The sequence below is a fragment of the Balaenoptera acutorostrata genome, chromosome 17 (assembly GCF_949987535.1).
Source record: "Balaenoptera acutorostrata chromosome 17, mBalAcu1.1, whole genome shotgun sequence".
In the NCBI taxonomy this organism is placed as follows: Eukaryota; Metazoa; Chordata; class Mammalia; order Artiodactyla; family Balaenopteridae; genus Balaenoptera; species Balaenoptera acutorostrata.
This window is the reverse complement of record NC_080080.1, coordinates 49,499,567-49,520,531: the sequence shown is the minus strand read 5'-3', so window position 1 is coordinate 49,520,531 and position 20,965 is coordinate 49,499,567. Positions and strand designations below refer to the sequence as shown.

Sequence of the window (20,965 nt, the reverse complement as noted above, 5' to 3'; positions counted from 1 at the left end):
TATTTTGCTTACAAGCTAGGAGTGACAGCTGGAGAAAATGATTTTGAGTTCTGAAGACATTTGAAAAAGCAAAATATCCTGCTTAATTCAGGAGCTAACATTTTTAAATGCAGACTGTGCTACTGGTAACATATCTTTCCACACTCTTGGAAACCTGCCAAGTAAAATGTCAAAAGAAAATGGAATTTCCCATGAAATGTCCATTAATTATAAATTTTTGTCCATCACTGTCTTTTTGTAGCTGGGAAATTCCCTCTTGCTACTAAATTCCTCTCCTGAGACATCATATAAAGTGAAACCGAAAATGTACTACCCTAGTGATACAGCAAGCAGCTCCCGGAAAGAATATGAGCTTTAATTCAAATAGATTTGTGCAGGAATCACGTCTCTGTAATTTAAAAACTCTATGACTTTGGGCAGTTTGCCTTACCTCTCTTCATTAAATTACCATGCATTGCTTCTTTCCCCTAATTTCTGAGTGTGCCCTGGACTTCACTATCAGACCCTGGACTTCCCTATCAGAACATTTATCGCACTCTACTGTAATTGTATGCTTAGGTTCTATCTCCCTTAGAACGCTAAAAGCATTTTAAGGACAGAGACCATGTGTCTTTTGTTATCCCTGTATTTCCAGCACCTAGCATTATGGCACATAATATTTGTTAAATTTATTTGTTGTCTTAGGGGAGGTGAACTGGAGATCTGAAGAATCAGGAAGGCTTACCTTTCATTTACATACCTTTTTATAATTCTTGTGGTTCTTTGTTATGGCAGTCCCTGGAAACTAATACACCCAGGTACAACTTTTTAAAACTTTTTATTTGGACATAATAATAGACTCACAGGAAGTTGTAAAAATAATACAGAGCGGTCCCACATATCCTTTACCCATTTTCCCCCAATGGTTACCAGATGCTTTTAGACCAAAAAATAGAAAAAATTAGAATACGAGATGTTTTTAATTCTTGCATTTGTACTTTTTTAAGTAGTTTATTTTTCAACTTTTCGGTCTTGTTTCTAATTTAAAAGACTATGAGATATATCCCCTCTTTTTTTGGATTTCCTTTCCATTTAGGTCACCACAGAGCATTGACTAGAGTTCCTTGAGCTATATACAGTAGGTTCTCATTAGTTATCTATTTTATACATAGTATCAATAGTGTATATATGTCAATCCCAATCTCCCAATTCATCCCACCCCCCCACTTCGTCCCTTGGTGCCCATACGTTTGTTCTCTACGTCTGTGTCTCTATTTCTGCTTTGCAAATAAGATCATCTATACCATTTTTCTAGATTCCACATATAAACGTTAATATATGATATTTGTTTTTCTCTTTCTGACTTACTTCACTCTTTATGACAGTCTCTGGCTCCATCCACATCTCTACAAATGACCCAATTTCATTCCTTTTTATGGCTGAATAATATTCCATTGTATATATATACCACATCTTCTTTATCCATTCCTCTGTCAATGGACATTATATGTATACATATAGCTGATTCACTTTGCTGTACAGTAGAAACTAACACAACATTGTAAAGCAACTACAATAAAAATTAATTTAAAAAATAAAATTAGAAAAATAAATAATAGCACTTACAGGAATAAAAGGCATTGAAGCTTAAAAAAACAAACAAACAAAACAAAAAACAGACTATGAGAGATTTCAAGCATGCCATTTGAAGCTACCATGTCCCTAAAATAGCACATGCAGATATAAATAACCTTTATTCTCAGTAAATGGAAAATATGACTTAATATGATTCTACAGAATTTTGAATAGATGAATTCAACATACAGGTGCTGAGGCTTGTTTTTTAGCCTAATTTGCATAATTTTTCTCATTTTTTTGTTTCTCATTTAGGTGATGTAGTTTGCATCAGTATTCTTTAGGTTTTCTGTCATCAGCCTTTCATTATGGGCATTAATTAAACAATGTACATATCACTAAGAATACATATATTTTAAGCTGTATAATGGTGAAACTATCATGAAAGCTAAAGGTTTGAGGTTGTGATAAACAAATTGAAGCCAGATATTTAGAAGGGCTGCAATAAAAAGAATCTTAGCATTTAAATGAGTTTAGAAGCACTGAAATCCAGGAATCAGCAGATCAACATTATACTATCTATCTCGAAAAGAAATGAAAGAAGGTGTGTGGAGAAACAGCACTCTCATTTGTCTGCAGAAAAAAAAAATTGGAAGAACCTCAGTGAAGATCAATTCAACAATACAAACCAAAATTACAAATGAACATAACTCTTTTGTCCAGCAATTCAGCTTCTAGGACATATATATGGATACACTTGCACATGTATGAAATGACATATGTAACGATTACTTATTGCAGCATAATTTGTAATAGTAAATATGTGGAAACCAGCTAAGTGTCCACCAATGAGGGGTACATTATGGTATATCCATCATCTAAAAAAAAAAAAGATGAGAAAGCTTTTTATGCATTTGTATGGAAAGACATCCGAAATAGATTACTAAGTGAAAGACAAGCAAGGTGAACAGGTATATACTGTAATACTAATTAAATAAAAGTAAGAGACATAATATACACCCACATATATTATTTATTTTGTATTTAAACCTATTAACCTTTTATTGAAGTATAACATATATATATATACAGAAAAGTGCACATTGTATAACCTCAAAGAATTTTCATAACTGAACATACCCATGTAACTGGCACCAAGAGTCTAGGTCCTAGATCAAGAAACAGAACATTTCTATCACCCCAGAGGCCTCATCATGTCCCTTCTAGTCACTATGACCACCCTACAAGAGTAGACATTATCCTGATTTTTAAAAGCATAGGCTAGTTTTGCTTATTTTTGTACTTAATAGGAATTGACTCATAAAATGTATACTCTTCTGTGTCTAGCTTTTTCATCCAGTATTGTATTTGTGCAATTCATCAATATTGTACACTGCTCAATATCATTGCTGTTTAGTATTCCACTGTGTAAATGGGCCACAAATCATTTACCCATTCTACTATTTATGGATATTTGGGTAATTTCCAGTTTGAAGCTATTATAAATAGCACTACTATGAACCTTCTAGTATATGCATATGCATGTCCATATACCTAGGCAAGGAATTGCTGAGGATCTGCATATCTGCAATTTTAATAGTACTGCCATACAGTTTGTAAAATTGATTGTACCAACTGACACTCCCACCAGCAATGTACAAGAGTTCCAATTGTTACAAAACCTCACCCACACTTGCTATATTCTGTCTTTTTAATTTTAGTTATTCTTGTATTTGTGTAGTGATATTGCACTGTGGTTTTAACTTGTAGTTCTCTAATGACTGATGATGTCGAGCACCTTTTCACATTCATTTGCTATTTGCTATTTAGATATACCCTTGTGTGAAGTATCTAGGTCTTTTGCCTAATTTTCTATTGAATTATCTGTCTGTTACACTTTTAAATTTTGAACCATGTGAATACTAATTTTTTAAAATTTAAAAGTAATGTAATTAAAAATTTAAATAGGGGTTTCCCTGGTGGCACAGTGGTTGAGAATCTGCCTGCCAATGCAGGGGACACAGGTTTGAGCCCTGGTCTGGGAGGATCCCACATGCCGCGGAGCAACTGGGCCCGTGAGCCACAACTACTGAGCCTGCGCGTCTGGAGCCTGTGCTCCGCAACAAGAGAGGCCGCGATGGTGAGAGGCCCGCGCACCATGATGAGGAGTGGCCCCCGTTTGCCGCAACCAGAGAAAGCCCTTGCACAGAAACGAGGACCCAATATAGCCAAAAATAAATATAAAAATAAATTTTAAAAATATATAAATAAATTTTATAGCATTCTATGCTGCATGTTCTCTCCTTCTGGAATTATAATATACTAGTATTTCAGAAGCTCTAAAAAGTCTTAAAGTTTTCACCACCACAGAACAGTTGGAGAAACGCTGTTTCCATTCTTGTCTAATTTTTAGTTTTCATGGAATTAATAATTGCTTCCTTTTTTCACTTGCTTATATTTTTTAAGTTCTCTCTCGAATTTTATCACGTATTTCTTTAGATCTATCAAACATCTATCAATATAACTACCCAAATACTCAAAATTAGTAATCTAAATAAATTCAATTACACTAACCAGTCTTCCTTCTTGGAGTCTGCCATCTTCCTTCTCCAGTGAAAACGATTGCTAATTCTGCCACATATCTTTCACCCTGGCATTTCCCTTCACATTCTCCTGGTCCTTTTTTCTGGATCCCATGTCTTTCTCTTTCTTGTCTTGCTCTCATGTTTTGTTGGAGCACATCCTCTAGTAACTTTCCCTAAAAAAAAAAAAAAAAAAAGGTGGATGGATGGATGGAAAATAAATGTTTTCATCCTTGTATATGTGAAAATGTTTTTATTCTACTCTTATACTTGATGGATAGTTTGACTATAGGATTCTAGGTTGGAAGTTATTGTCTTACAAAACTTTAAATTTCACGGTAGTGTTTTAGCATAAAAGTGTTATTGTTGAGAAACCCAATGCCATTCTAATTCCCATCCGTTTATTCCTGCTTCTTCCCTCTGAAAACTTTTAGAATCTTCTCTTTGTTCTTAGTGTTCTGATCTTTTTAATGGTGTGCTTTAACATAGGTCCTTTTTCATTCACTGTGGGTAGCTGGTGGGCCCTTTCAATATGAAGATCTTTGTCTTTTGGTCCTGGCAAAAATTCTTGAATTATTATTTTGATCATGTCCTCCCTTCTTAATTTTTGTTCACTTTCTCTAGAATTCTTAGTTTGTAAACTGACGGGATGAATGAATGAATGGGAAAAGTTTTCTGAGCCCTTTTTTAGCAAAAAGCTTATTAAGGAATGAACCACAGATTATCAGACCATATTTTTAAAGCTAAGTATTTTATTTTAAATTACCAAATTTTAAAACACACTCTTTCATTACAGCTTCCATTTATTGTAAAATGTAACACTGCTACTCTCATTTCAGGCAATACAAAAATACAGGAAGCACTGATTTTCTGTAGGCAGAAATCCCTGATTGAAGTCAGGCATTCCCTATTACTTTTGCTTTAGAATTCATTAAATGCCTAGCATGGACTTGGTCTTGTGTATAATATTTGCACCACACTTCGCAAAATAGTCATTTCAGGTGTAGAAAAGTGTTTGTTTAAGGTAAAAAGATCTTTGCAGTCTTTTTTGGTTGGCATTAAACACCGCATTCTTCCCAGATCTATAAGAAAGAAATGTTTGCAGTCTTACCTGGAATCAGGGGAGGGACTCTCTCAAGGTTACTTTTCAATCTCTGTCTATAATTATGGACGTCAGGAGAGAAAAAAAAAAAAAAGAGTCAGAAAAATACGTCCCTAGTAGAGAAGCACTCAACAGGAACTAAACATCTGAACTTTTAGACAGGATTAAACTCTGACAGGGCTTATCAGCCACCCCCACACGACTGAAGTAGTTGGAAGTGAGGTTAGATTGGAGTCCAGATAAGCAAGTGAATCTACACCCCTACCTGACTCACCGGGCTGAGAAGTGCGGAGCCCTAGTAAGTCAGGACCGCACTCCCTCAAAGGGCTTTCCGCGCAGGCGCGGAGTCAGGAAACGGCAGCTGCCACACCCACCCCGCTACCTCCGGTGTTTGGCGACTCCCGGAAGACGCCCCGATGGGACCAGAGGAGATCCCTCCTGGATGGGAGGGTCCGCTGACTGGGTGTGAGGCTGCGGAGAGGAAATTTCCCCAAAAGAAAACCTTTCCAACCTAGCGGGTTGGGGGGAGAGAAGACAAATTGAGCGCCCCTGACTCACTTCCCCACTCCCAAGCCCCCGCCCGAGCCCCGCCGGTGTGGCACACGTCGTCTGGGCACCACAAAGCGGAGATCTCGGGCCTCAGGCCGAGGCGGGAGCCTTGCTGGGAGGATCGCGGGCCAAGGGCCCTCATCCACGCCTCGGCATCCGCCGCTGACGTCGCCTGAGAAGTCTGGGGAGGGAGGAGCTCCGACAGGCGGGCTCGGGTGGCTGGCAGCGCCTGGGAGGGCCAGGTCGGAGAGAGGAAGCTCTTCCCCTGTGCGCCCCGCCGCCGCAGAGTTGACCCGTCTCTAGAAGAGAAGAGTCCGCTCCGGCTCCGGGTAAGCAGCGGCTTGGCGTGGGCTGCGCGGGGAATGGACGACCTCGTGACCTAGTGTCCCGCAGCCTGTAGGGCCTGCCGACCCGGCTTGCGCAAGGGGTGGAGCCGCGGGAGCGGCGGGCACTTCCGGAATCGACCGGCTTGCCTGAGTGCCCGCGCCACCCGCTACCATGAACGAGGAGGCCATCTGCAGCGCCCTGCCCACCATCCCGTACCACAAGCTCGCCGACTTGCGCTACCTGAGCCGCGGCGCGTCCGGCACCGTGTCTTCTGCCCGCCACGCAGACTGGCGCGTTCAGGTGGCCGTGAAACACCTGCACATTCACACCCCGCTGCTCGACAGGTAGGGCGCCCCGGCGGCTCCACCGCGGAGCCCCGAAATCTGCGTCCCCCACCCCACTGGCTCTAACCCCGGGCAAGCGGGCTCTGAAGCCCAAACGACGGTGACCACTTGGGATCGGCCGCACACCTCGTCACCTCTAGGCAGCCGTTCAACGCTTGGGCTAACATGGTGGGGAGAGCAGGCTTCGCTGGAGATGCAGCAATCACGCTTCTTTTCACTGCCCTCTCCTTTTTTTCTTACTCCTGGGCCTCCTTTCTCCAGACACCAAAAATCAGCAATCACAGCCCAACTCTAAACGTCCTCTTTATTGAAATTGGGTTTTTGTTTGCTTTGTTTTTCCCTTTTTTTTTTTTTTTTTTTCTGAAGTCGAATTCTAGGGCTGCACTGCCCAACAGGTAGCTCTTAGCCACAGGTGGCTATTACTTTTTTTTAAAGTGGCTATTAGAAAATTTCAAATTGTATATGTGGTTCACATATTTTTATTGAACAGCACTGCTCTAGAGTCTGGGACGTTTTGGTTTGGGCTTTTTGTTGTTTTTGGTTTACACATGTAGGCATGAAAGTTTAGATATCAAACTCAATTTAGTTTCTCCTCTTACCGTCACAGGGAAGGAGACCTGTCTCTAGAGGAAACTTGTATTATTTTTGCTAACAATAAACTGAAATCAGAAAGCTGTTAAATGACCAAAAATTTTGAATGTCTCTCCCATCCTGGAACAATTTTAGTGCAATGTCCAGATTTCAAGGGAAGGCTAGATTAGTTCCTGTTTCCAGAGAAACCTTTCAACCATATATATTAATCAGTGAGTCTAGTCACTAGTCTTGTGTATTTTCCTTCCAATAGGAATTTAACTAGGCCCTGCATTCAATTCTTAGTGAGTTAACATCCACGATTGCAACATTCTCCTCTCCTCCCCCTATATCTAAAGTGAAAATATGTCATGCTAGATGCCTGATTAACCAGAGGCTGTCAGTATCCAACAGCAGATAAATTCCTCAGCTTCAGCCCTGCTAATGTTATTGACTTTCATCTGCCTGTGGCTTTTATTTGCTCTCTTGCTATCAGGCTTGGATGGGCTAGATCTCACAGTAAGTTTGAGACACCTCTAGAAATTGTTCCCGCTTTTAGTGTACCATAATCCTGATTTAGTGATATACAGGGTATATTTACCCTGGGTCTTGAATTCTGTGGAGCAATTACTGGGAAATTATGTGTATGTGTATGTAGTCAACTTTGAAGGGTGGTGGTTGATTAGAGAGGGTAGATGTATTTTAGAATCAACTATTAAAATATATGGAGATCTAGCACTGATGGACTCATTAGGTATTTTAAAGGAGATTGATCCTCCTATTTTGGATGCTGCTTCTCAAGATTTTAATTTATCTAAGTTTTGTGCCATTTGGGGCCAAGAAATGAAGAGAGTTCCCTTTCGTGCTCATTAACAATTTCATAATCTAAAATTCTTCACTAAATCGGGTAAGAAATTAATTCTGCTGTCAAAGAAGCCATAAGGACCAGTGCAACACTCTGGCATTACTGTATCACATTTTTTCTTCCACTTGTTACCTAGAATGTTAACATTAGCAGTATTTATGTAGTCTGAGCATAGGACTGGGCTATGCAGTTGACTCACAGGGTGTCTTATGTCCTCACTTACAAAGTGGGAATAACAGATACATGTACTTCTTGGCTCTGGTGTGGATAATGTTTGCATTGTTCTTTGGGATCACAAAAGAAAAATAAGTTTATGTGCTGTAACATGTTCTTATTTTAGTGATTGGTGAATTATTCTCTGTAACCTGACTTCTGCCCAGTGAGTGGACCTTCCCGAACAATCTCCCAACTCCTTATGGTAGATGAGTCTGATAGGTTGTTCAAATACCTTGTGTAAACAGTGTAACTGTTTTGTAACTGAAATTTGCTATGGGTAATTTTGGTAATATGTCTATAAAAGCTGTTTTACATTTTTATTTTTTAAAATATAAAAACCTATTTTTAAACTGTTTTGGCTTTTTCTGTTTTCCCACTCATTCTTCCTGAAATCTGACTTCAAGAATTTTCCTTCTTTGATTAAGCAGTGAGTGGAAAAAACAAAGGCTTTAGAGTCCCACAATTGCAATTCAAATCTGATTCCAAATCCGCCACTTACTGTTGGCATGACCATTAGAAATTATTAATTTATGTGAGCCTTAGTGCTCTCATATATAAAGTAGGGATAATGAAACCAACTGTAGTAGAGTGGCCGACACATAATAGGATCACAAGAGAAGGAAGATTACATCATACTCTTAATGGGAGGAAGAATTAGTATATTAAGTATCACTAAGATATCCCCTAGCATGCCCTCTCTATAATTCTTTCTCAGAGTATCCAGGAATCTTCCCGGCAAAGGTGCCACTCAATAACTGTCTTGTTGACCTACATTTCATGAGGTAAATACAGACCTGTTTCAGCTTAGGAAATATAAATTTAATTAAAGCAGGTCTCACAAATTGGTATAATTGGTTGCCTCACAGTTGGGATATTAAGTGGCTAAAGGGCAGGGAGAAGAAGAGAAACTCTTTATGCATTCTTGTAATTCTTGTATTTTGAAACATGTAAGTATATTACCTATTCAAAACATAGATGACTAAGATTTTTTTGCTTTATTTTGCTTATTGTTTGTTTTTAAAGGAGGCTTCATAGTCTGGTCTGGAATGTCTGTTGCTTTTCTTATTTCAGCAGCCATTCATCAAGAGCTTGGGTGGTTTAAGCACCAACTAATCATCATCGCTTACCTAATAAGCTTCTCCTAGAGACAATTCTCTTTCTATTACTGCTGCTACCAATACCAAATCATCCATGGTAAAAATTGATGACAAATCCAGTTCCCTTCATATATATATGTACACACACACATACATACACACACATATACACATATATATATATGTATATACCTCCCTTAGTCAATCAGGTCAGTCAGTCAGCCACCAGAGCCTGGGTATTCTATTCAGCTCGTGTTTTTCTTTCTATTTCCACTGCAACCTTTATAGTTTCAGACTCTCATTGCTTCACATCTTAACTAGTATTATAATCTTCTAACACCTGGCTTTCAAACTCTACCTCCTTCTGCTGATCCTACACCTTGCTGCCAAGTTAATCATCCTAAAAGTTTGTTCCACTCATGTCATTCCTGTGCTCAATAACCTGTAGTCACAACTCAGTGACTACCAAATAAAGTGTAAACACTCTCACCTGGCTTTAAGGCTCTGAGATGAGGCGCTACCCTACCCTATTCACCTTCACTCCCTTTACACACGCTGTTACACATCCTGATTCATATTAAACAATTTGCCATTTTCCAGATATAGCCTGTACTTTAACTTCCTTGAATTCATTTGATACACATCTATTAGACAAATTCTGTGTGCCAGGTACTGTTCCAGATCCTGGGGATACACAGATGAAAAAGAAAGGCAAAATCTCTCCCATCTTGGAGAGGGACCACATATCTTGGATGCCCTTTTTCCAATGGTTGAAATTCTATCCATCCTTAAAATACTGTTGACATCTCTCTCTAAAGGCTGTAGCAACTCCCTTAGCCCAAATTTACTAGTTCTCTGAGCTCCCTATATTTATTTATTTATTTATTTGCTTGCTTGTTTGCTTGCTTATTTACTTGTTTTTGATGGCACTTATCACATTCTGCCTTATATTTTAAGTATTTGGTTTGCTTTTCTTATTTGCTTTTCTTATTTTTTAACGTTATTGAGGAATAATTGACAAATATAATCATATATATTTAAAGTACAAAACATGATTATTTGCTATACATATACATCATCATGGAATAATTACCAATATCAATATAATTAACACATCCAAAGACATACAAATGACCAATAGGTATATGAAAAGGTGCTCAACATCACTAATCATTGGAAAAGTGTAAATCAAGATCACAGTGAGTACTTATTTTTCTTAAAAAGATTTCTGGACAGTTTGAGGTCACAGACTATGTGTTTTGGTTTTTGTTTTTTTTAAACTTAATAGTCTCCATAATGCTGAGCACAGTTCTTTATTCATAATAAATGTTCAATATTTATTTGTTTTATGAATGAAAAATCAAATGAACCTGGGATCCAGAGTTAGCCCAGGGATCCATTATAAGCATTTACCTGTTCTCAGTGTCCTTTTCCTGTGTTCCAGTATATAATTTCTAAGCATTATTGACCCTATGCAACTATTATCATCTAGTCATTAAAATCTACAACATTTAAGTGTTTTAGTATTCAGGATATTTAGAAAATTTTTACATGGTATGCAACCATAAAATTTAATATAACAGTCTAATCAAATTTGATCATTTTTATACAACATAAACTTAATGTAATTAGTTCAAGCACCTATCATTCTAATATAGATAGACTTTATAAACTTAAACATTGTATTCTTTCCCTTTCCTGAGAAGAGTACAATAATAATCTGTATGTAGCACTTTTTTCTGTCAGTGGCTTATACAGGTATTTTGGTCTCTAAACAGACCTATGGAATATATAGGGTAGATATTATCCCTACTTTAAACACGAAGAAACTGAGAGAAGCTACATAATTTACATGAGGTCAAAAGCTAATGAATGAAAAAATCCAGGATTAATTAATATTTATGGGCATGATTGTATATTTTTCATTACTTTGAAATAATTATACATTTTCTTTCTTTAGTGAAAGAAATGATGTCTTAAGAGAAGCTGAAATTTTACACAAAGCTAGATTTAGTTACATTCTTCCAATTTTGGGAATTTGCAATGAGCCTGAATTTTTGGGAATAGTTACTGAATACATGCCAAATGGGTCATTAAATGAACTCCTACATAGGGTAAGTATTATACATTTTCAGTGGTTATAATTCTGTTATTCAACCTATATAGTGCTTTGGTTTTACAAATGATCAGATTATTTGGGGATATATAGATGAATCAAAATAAGAATAATGAAAAACGTCACCATTTATGGCTTCTTTTGTGTTGTTAAAAATACTGTGGAGTCAGACCCTGCATTCTAAGTGACCTAGATTATTTTGCTTAGGTTACTGTTCCTGAGGTTTGCACTGAATTCTAATATCCACATGTATATATATGTAGGAGAGGAGCAGGAGAGAGAAAAGATAAACTCTGCACATCATACAATTTATTGTTAGTTTAAGCCAGATTTCATTTTATGTTAAAGACAATTTAGGGTTCAAATTAAATGTTAATAATACCAGTTCATAATGTTCTGAATTAATAGGCCAAATAAATCTGAGTATCAAATATATGAGCTTTTCCAATAATAGACAATGGCATGAGCCATGTAACTTTTTCTCAAGGTATCAGTTATCTGGCTTTAATTGTGAATCCCATCAGTAAACAAATATTGCCGGGGTGGGGGGGTGTCCTCATTCTCAAAATGTGTGTATTCATCTATTGTTGTTTGCTTGATCTCATATTACTAAGATTATCTCTAGCCTGCAGTTTCTGTCAAGAAATATTTTTCAAGAACTCGGTCTATTTTGTGAGGGTTGCTTTAGTTAAAACTGAGTAGTAACATAATCTGTAAAATCTAGTCACTGGACACTCCTAAATTCTGATACATCACAGTGTTCTATAAGCAAACAAGGGAGAATGGGTGCCACTGTCACCACTCATGGAGTGACTTCCTCTTTATTTCAGGATACTACACATTCTGTTTGTGACAGGACCATCTGAAACAAGGGCAGAGTAAAGTAACTAGTGTCAGTGTATAAGATTTGTGTAACCAACACAGCAAGTAAGATACAAATACTAATTAAGCACAGTTTCCTTTTGTTAAATGAGTATAAGCATAAATTCTAATGTTGTCTTCCCATACCCCAGCACCCCAGTAGATGCTCTGGTACCCAAATTTGGAGCCCATTAGAAATTCTAGAGCCTCCTACAGGGGGATTGCTAACTCCTGGAAGGAATCATAAAATACATAGTGAGCACTCATCTACCTTCCTCTCCATGATCAAAAGCTTCCATATAGCACTATACTGCAGAGAGGCCTTGTTACTTCTTTAAACTATATAATTTTCAGAAAAAGTTACCTTTTTAAAGATTAAAAGATTCAGTTACTCAAGGGGATGGGAACCTGTGTATACAAGAGGAATTAATGTTGAACATTTGTGTTTTGTGTTTCTTTTGGTGTCCTGTATTATTAGGTCAGGATTTATCTTGAAGCACCTTCCCCCAACCTCACAAAAGATTGTTGAAAAAAATCAAAATACTATGTAAAGAGAAGTATTTTGAGCCATTCCCCTGCCAAGTTAGTTAAGCTGACCCATTTGCAGAAAAATTCTTAAGAACAGTTTTGAGCTCAGTGGAAGCATACTTTTTCATATTATTTAGTAAAATGTACCCAGTGGCATTGTCCCTGATGATTCATTGTTGGATTTTCCCAAATTATCTAATTTTTCTGAGTATGTTCATTCTCCTGGGAAGCTGTATTAACTTTTATGTTCAGAAAACATTTAAGAAAGTTCAGATGACTATCACTTGTAAGTACCAGGAAATATGAAGATGATTTTTGTCTCCTTCACAAAAGCAAAACTCCCAAATGCTAATTTTTCAAGCTGAAATGCAAGTAAATATATGATTTTAAATTATGAAGTATTAGTGCTTAGTAAATAAATATGGTCATAATTTTAATTGATGCAGTGGTTATCATAATCAAGTATGGTTTTATATTAATAGGAAATTTAAAATATAAGTTTTGAATAGAAACAAATTGTGTGTGTGTGTGTGTGTGTACACATTCATGGGCACAAGTTATTTGATAGAAGCCATAGAATGGGAAGATGGGTATGAGTATAAATATATGTCTGGGTATTATACAGATAAAAAATAATTTAAAACTGTCTCAACTGAAGAAAGACCCCATACCATGTAGTTGCATTACCAGTATAAACTAAAAGGAAATATCAGTACTGTAAAGTCATTATTTTCTCTAAAAATTGAGGAAAGTAAGATACAAGGATGTTAAATAACGTCAAATTGATACTGTATAACAAAATGAGTATTTTTTGCCCTGAATTTAGTTATACCAGATATTTAGTTTAATACTATATTTCCTCATGGAATATTTCATTTTCTAAGTGGAAATAAATTTGGCCACTAATTTTAGTTTTGTTTCTTTCCATATATATGAAGAAAAATGAATATCCTGATGTTCCTTGGCCATTAAGATTTCGTATTCTGCAAGAAATTGCACTAGGTGTAAATTACCTGCACAATATGAATCCTCCTCTACTTCATCATGACCTGAAGACTCAGAATATCTTATTGGATAATGAATTTCATGTTAAGGTAGTTACTTTTTTTAAAAAAAAGCTTATCTGCATCCTTGTGTTTAATAGTTTTAAAGACTTTTTAGTTATTTCTTCTACCTTGCCAATTTAATATCTCTGCCTTTTCCATAGCCCCTAATTCAGTGCTACTTCTTCCTGCTGCAGTGAGTTAGTTATTCCTAGACTACAGACATTGGTAAAATTATGGTTCAAAATATAGTCATTATGTTCTTAATTTAAATTGTCAAGTAGACCTTTGTTAACTTTTTATTTTGAAATTATTATAGATTCATAGATGGTTGCAAAGATAATACAAAGAAGTCCCATGTACCCTTCGCCCAGTTTCTGCCAGTGGTTACATCACATATAATTATAGTACTATTTCAAGACCAGGAATTTGGCATTGGTACAATGCATGTATATAGTTCTGTATTACTTTAACATGTGTAAATTTGTGTAACCACCACAGCAATCAAGATATAGCAGTACTCTATCACAAGAAAGATATCACTTATGCTTCCCCTTTATAGTCATACCTTCTCCCCTCCATCATACCTAACTACTGTCAACCACTAACCTGTCTTCCATCTCTATAATTTTGTCATTTTGAGAATACTATATGAATGGAATCATACAGTGCGTGTTATTGTGAGATTGCTTTGTTCACTTAGCATAATGCCTTTGAGATCCATTTAAGTTGTTGCTTGTGTCAATAGTTGGTTTCTTTTTCATTGGTGAATAGTATTCCATGGTATGGGTGTACAAAAGTTGTTTAACCGTTCACCTATTGAGAGATATTTTGGTTACTTTTAGTCTTTGGTAATTACAATAAAGCTCCTATGAACAGTCCTGTGCAACTTTTTGAACAAACATAAGTTTTCATTCCTCCTAGATGAATGCCCAAGAGTGTAACTGCTTGGTCATATGGTAAGCATATGTTTAGCTTTTTTTTTTTTTTTTTTTTTTTTTTAAAGTAGAGTTTCTTTTTTTTTTTTTTTTTTTTATACTTTATTTATTTATTTTATTTATTTATTTATGACTGTGTTGGGTCTCTTAGTTTTCGTGTGAGGGCTTTCTCTAGTTGCGGCAAGTGGGGGCCACTCTTCATCGCGGTGCGGGGGCCGCTCTTCATCGCGGTGCGCGGGCCTCTCACTATCGCGGCCCCTCCCGTTGCGGGGCACAGGCTCCAGACGCGCAGGCTCAGCAATTGTGGCTCACGGGCCCAGCTGCTCCGTGGCATGTGGGATCTTCCCAGACCAGGGCTCGAACCCGTGTCCCCTGCATTGGCAGGCAGATTCTCAGCCACTGCGGCACCAGGGAAGCCCATGTTTAGCTTTTTAAGAAACTACGTAGCTACTTTCCACAGTGGCTGTACCGTTGTATATTCCACCAGCAATGTATGAAAGACCCAGCTTTTCTGCACCCTCACCAGCATTTGGTTTTATCATAGTTTTCTATTCTAGCATTCTAGTAGATGTATAGTGATATATCACCATGGTCTTAATTTTCATTTTCCTATAATGTTGAATATTGTTATTTATTTATTTGCCATCTCTATATCCTTTTCAGTGAAACATCTCTTAATATCTTAAGACCATTTTCTACTTGGATTCTTTGCTTTTTTACTATTGGGTTTTAAGAGTTCTGTATATTTTTTAGATATAAGTCCTTCATCAGATATGTAGTTTGCAAAAATTTTCTGCCAATCCAAAGTTTGTTCTTTTCATCCTTTTAACAGGGTCTTTAACAGAGCAAAAGTTATAATTTTTTTCTTTTATGATCATGCTTTTGCTGTCATGTCTAAGCACTCTTCACCAAGCCACAGGTATTGCAGATTTACTTCTATGTTATCTTCTAAAAGTTCCATAGATTTATATTTTACATTTAAGTCTGTGATCTGTGATCTATTTTGAATTAATTTTTTGCATAAAGCATAAGATTTAGATACCTAAAGGCACCAGAGGAGTAGTGATTTCAGTTACCCTATATGTAACTGATGACAGCAAATAAAAAGTAGTTGCTGAGGGCTTCCCTGGTGGCGCAGTGGTTGAGAATCTGCCTGCTAATGCAGGGGACACGGGTTCGAGCCCTGGTCTGGGAAGATCCCACATGCCACGGAGCAGCTGGGCCCGTGAGCCACAACTACTGAGCCTGCGCGTCTGGAGCCTGTGCCCCGCAACGGGAGGGGCCGCGATAGTGAAAGGCCCGCGCACCGCGATGAAGAGCGGTCCCCGCACCGCGATGAAGAGTGGCCCCCACTTGCCGCAACTAGAGAAAGCCCTCGCACGAACCGAGGACCCAGCACAGCCAAAAATAAATAAATAAATAAATAAAGCAGCTATTAAAAAAAAAAAAAAATGAGGATGGGGAAAAAAAAAAAAAAAAAAGTAGTTGCTGAGAAATTAATACTAAATGTAACTCACTTTATTTTTGCATAGTATTTTGCTACACTTCTTCAAATAATATACATAATTGAAGATTATTATAAGTATCCAAAAATGTTCAAATAAGTAATAAGGAAGTTGGAACAATAGAAAAATAAATATAAAAAGTGTGAGAAAAGTTGTGAAAAAATAAACCTTTATTGAAGGCACTTCCTCTCCCTAGAATAAAATGGAAGGAAAAGGAAGAGAGAAGCAAGCTGCTGCCTCAATATTGCTTAAAAAAAAGAGACAAATCTATTATATCAGTTACAGAACCATACAGGTAGAAGTGACTTATTCTAGTCCCCTGATCAGCTGGTCCCCTGAATCCTCACTACAACAATCCCTCATCTCCCAAGGGAGTTACCCTGTGACAGCAGAGTCTTTAAGATCCATAACTGAATGACTGTGACATTTTTTTATATGGTCAGTCAAAACTCCTTCTCTGTTGCTTCCACTCAGCGGTCCTAGTGATAAAGTGAGTTCAAAGTCCAATTTTATTTCCACCTGACAGCCCTTCTGAGATTTGAAGTTAGCTATAATCCCCCTACTTCTCACATACACTTCTCCCTTATACACATCTTTAGTTTATTCAACCAATTTCCTTATTACATAGGTTTTAATCCCAGGTGCTATCTAGATGCATCTGTGTTTAAATCTCTTAATTTTTGATCCTCAGAACTAAACAAAGCACCCATATTACCTAACACAAGTTTGTGTGGCCAACACATAGTGAGGTCAAACAAACCAAAATGTCAGAGTTTGGAGCAGAGAAAGGTTTATTGCAGGGCCAAGCAAGGAGAAGAGGTAGCTCATGCTGAAAAAACCCTAACTACCCAAAGGGTTTCAGCAAAGCATTTTTAAAGGCAAGGTGAGGAAGGGGCACACCTTGGGTATGTGGTCAGCTCTTGCACAAATTCTCTGGTTGGTTGATGGTGGTCAATCCTTAGGTGCTAGAAGGTCTGGGGGTTACATGCCCATGATCATCAAGTAGTTAATTTCTTCCATTTGGTGGTGGTTTTAGCATCTGAAAAACTCAGGAAATATGCATCGGATACTATTATCTAGGTAGTTTAGAAAGGCGCTAAAGCAGAAGATATGGGGTTGGGGGGGAGGTCTATCCCAGGAAGGCCTCATAGGGTCGTGCTCAGTTACACCCTTGATGTGGTGTGATAAATGTAGAATGGTCCTTAAGTACTTTACTTCGTATTCATAGTTCCTTACTAATTCGTCTTTTGGGGGGCAGTCCTATAACAACATTCAAATTGGGCTCAGTGTCAACAAAAAGCACTGAGAGGTTTTCTTTCTTTTTTTTTTAATGTATTGTTACTTAAGTCATGTCTCCTTGTCATGTACTTTACAGAATATTTTCTGGACATCATCAAAGTTTATCTTGTTAGATTTGGGTGATAACTTCAGCTCTTAAGACCTTTTTGAATGTTTTTTCTGTAGTCCAAGGATTTTTAACTTTGTCCTCCAGCTTTGTGTCATCTTCAAATTTAATTAGCTGCTTTTTTGTATCTTCAAGTCATGATTAACTATTAAGCAGTACAGAGCTCAAATCAGAGCTACACAACATGGTCTGAAAACCTCCCTTCAGGTCAATATCAATCCTTTTATTAATTAGGACTTTTGGAGAATAAGCATTCATTTTGTTTGGAATACTAAAAGAGCTGTTATACAGCCCATATTTCTCCATTTTTTTCCATTAGAATATTACAAAAGTCCTTGCTTGACTGCTTTCCCAGGTGTCCTTGTTACCGAGTCCAAGTTCATACTGCTCACTGCAGGACAGGGCCAGTAAATCAACAGACGAGGTGTTGGGGCAAGGAATAGCAGCTTTATTCAGAAAGCCGGTAGACCAAGAAGATGGTGGACTAGTGTCCCAAAGAACCACCTTACCCAAGCTAGAATTCAGGCTTTTGTTTTTATACTAAAAGGGGAGAGGGTGTGGTTGGTTGTTGCAAATTTCTTGGAATCTTTTGTTCTTGCAGCAGTCCATGTAGGTCAGGTCTTGATGTTCCTGTAAACCTCCAACAAGACAAATGTAATTGTCTGTTCTGTAACTTTTTTTTTTTTTTTTTTTTTAAGGATTTTCTTATTTATTTATTTATTTATTTTTGGCTGTGTTGGGTCTTCGGTTCGTGCGAGGGCTTTCTCCAGTTGCGGCAAGCGGGGGCCACTCTTCATCGCGGTGCGGGGACCGCTCTTCATCGTGGTGCGCGGGCCTTTCTCTATCGCGGCCCCTCCCGTCACGGGGCACAGGCTCCAGACGCGCAGGCTCAGCAATTGTGGCTCACGGGCCCAGCTGCTCCGTGGCATGTGGGATCTTCCCAGACCAGGGCTCGAACCCGTGTCCCCTGCATTAGCAGGCAGATTCTCAACCACTGCGCCACCAGGGAAGCCCTCTGTAACTTTTTTATCTCTGTATGAATAGAAAAGTGTTATACCCTTAAAGGTCAGAGCCTTGAGAATGGGCTGTCTTGTATATTTCAGGCTATAGGCAACATTCTTAATTTGTAGCAAAAGCAATAGAATACAAAGGTTAAAGTAAAAGAAACAGATCCAATATGGAGTCAGATTTATTCTTCCTTGTTACATACTCATGACTTACTCCCTTTCCTTTTCTTCCTCATTATCAGAGTGGCTTTCCCTGACAACCCACCTAGTTCCTCTGTATCCTCATACCTTGATTAATGCTTCTCTGTAGTATTTTTCACCATCTTACAAAACATTTTTTATTAATGTGTTTATTGACCATCTCCCCCAATTATAATATAATAAGCTTCACAAAGACTAAAATTTAGTCTGTTTTATTCACTGCCACCTGCTTAGCATATGCCATGTAGAAGCATTCAATAAGTAGTTGTTGAATGAACAAATGAATGAATTCCAGATCTTCTATATATACCCAATAGGCCTGATAATTTAATAGTCAAGGATATTATTAAAGTACCTCAGAATGTTTTATAATATACAAACTGTTTTAACGTTTACTCTTTGACAGTAGTACTACTGACAAAAAAGGAAATGAAGTCTGTCATTCCTTTATTAAGTGTTTGTGGAGCAACAGTGTTGTGCTAGATACCCCAAGTACTTGGGATATGTCACATGAGGTCTGAAATTGATCACTGGGCTGATATAATTTTTCATTAGTTCTTTCTGGCTCTTTTATCAATTAGTCATAAAGTAACCCTTTCATTAAATTTTCTAAATTTTTAAACCTGGGATTAAGGATAGTCTCTGCCAATATATAGATTTGCAAAATCAATATTATTTTCCCTTTTTAAAAATCAGAATGACATTTGCTTTTCTCGTATCCTGTAATACCTCCATCACCATGGAGGTATTTGCAAGTATTCTAACTAAACCTGAAATACATGTAAAATGACCTGAGATTTGTACTTTATAAACTTTTCAACCTCCTTGGACTTTATTTTCTTCATCTCAGTTCAGAAACTATTCTTGATAGAGAAAACAGAAGCAAAGTAATAGGTGATGATGATCCCTACTTTCTCTTTTTCATTGATCAGTAGGGTACCCATGGTCTTTCTTTGAAATAAATAGAATTTAAAATAGTTTGGCTTTGTGTGTATTTTTAACTTTTATTAGCTTTAGCACATACAAAACTGTGACCTTTCTAATACTATTCTTATAAATTATGACACTCTTTTATATGCATCCTGTGTGTCTCTACTTTTTATTTTATAAATGTTCCTTAAAAGTCAAAGTTTAGGGGCTTCCCTGGTGGTGCAGTGGTTGAGAATCTGCCTGCCAATGCAGGGGGCACGGGTTCGAGCCCTGGTTTGGGAAGATCCCACATGCCGCAGAACAGCTGGGCCCGTAAGCCACAATTACTGAGCCTGCGCGTCTGGAGCCTGTGCTCCGCAACAAGAGAGAACACGGTAGTGAGAGGCCCGCGCACCGCGATGAAGAGTGGCCCCCGCTTGCCACAACTAGAGGGAGCCCTCGCACAGAAATGAAGACCCAACACAGCCATAAATAAATTAATTAATTAATTAATAAAAATTAAAAAAAAAAAAAGACTACAGGGCTTGTTGATGGATGGGGAGTGAAAGAAAGGGAGTCAAGGATACTTCAAGTTTAAAAAAAAAAAAAAGTCAAAGTTTATCAGTGACTCATGAAAAAGTAACAGTTACCTGATCTACCTATCTTCTTGGAAGGGCCTTTAGATGAAGTGCAAAAAATCTTTTAAAATACTTAATGAAATTAAATGGAAACACACCTTGCTACAGTTTTTTGAAGTAAATTTTTATACTGGAATGCTAACCAGAAACATAGTATCTAAAAGAAAAACATTTACTACCAATTAAGATCAACCAGGACTTTTCTACTTTAAAAAGAATACATTCAATTTGTTTATCTGCTGGTATCAATTAGTGTACCTTAAATACAAATGAACCTGTGGTAGACTTATTTGAAATAAATATTTATATGTACCATGTTTGATTTCTCAACTGTTCTGTCCGTCATGTGTGGAAACCAGAATACTTAGAAGTTATTCCTCATAGCTTCTTACTGATAACTTTATAATTTTACAGACATGTATAGTATTATGTAAATGAAAATAGGTATTCCGGTAGGGTAATAAGATTATGGATGATTTTTATGAATAGTGTGTTTTAATTTCCTCTAGTTTTTTAATCTTTTTTTAAATTGAAGTATAGTTGATTTACAATATTGTGTTAGTTTCAGGTGTACAGCAAAGTGATTCAGTTTTATATATTTTTCAGAT

At 37.4% G+C, this 20,965-nt stretch overlaps 1 protein-coding gene and 1 long non-coding RNA gene across 3 annotated transcripts in view; one reads left to right on the top strand and one right to left on the bottom strand.

The window, feature by feature from the left end:
• Window positions 1–806: 806 nt before the first annotated feature.
• On the bottom strand, window positions 807–5,653 carry LOC103016612 (uncharacterized). Its single transcript, XR_450981.3, has 4 exons — window positions 5,513–5,653; window positions 5,248–5,294; window positions 4,129–4,312; window positions 807–2,432 (listed from the first exon to the last, which is right to left on the bottom strand). It is a non-coding gene; the product is annotated as an uncharacterized LOC103016612 (long non-coding RNA).
• A 585-nt stretch (window positions 5,654–6,238) lies between these two features.
• Window positions 6,239–20,965, top strand: part of RIPK2 (receptor interacting serine/threonine kinase 2) — a 31,009-nt gene continuing 16,282 nt past the window's right edge. Inside the window, exons 1-3 of one of the 2 annotated variants that reach the window (XM_007182112.3) lie at window positions 6,239–6,458; window positions 11,167–11,320; window positions 13,650–13,805. In XM_007182112.3, coding sequence (XP_007182174.1) covers window positions 6,286–6,458; window positions 11,167–11,320; window positions 13,650–13,805 — 483 coding nt within the window. In that variant the 5' untranslated portion in view covers window positions 6,239–6,285. The remainder of the gene's footprint in view (window positions 6,459–11,166; window positions 11,321–13,649; window positions 13,806–20,965) is intronic. The other variant, XM_057532170.1, reaches the window with a different exon arrangement.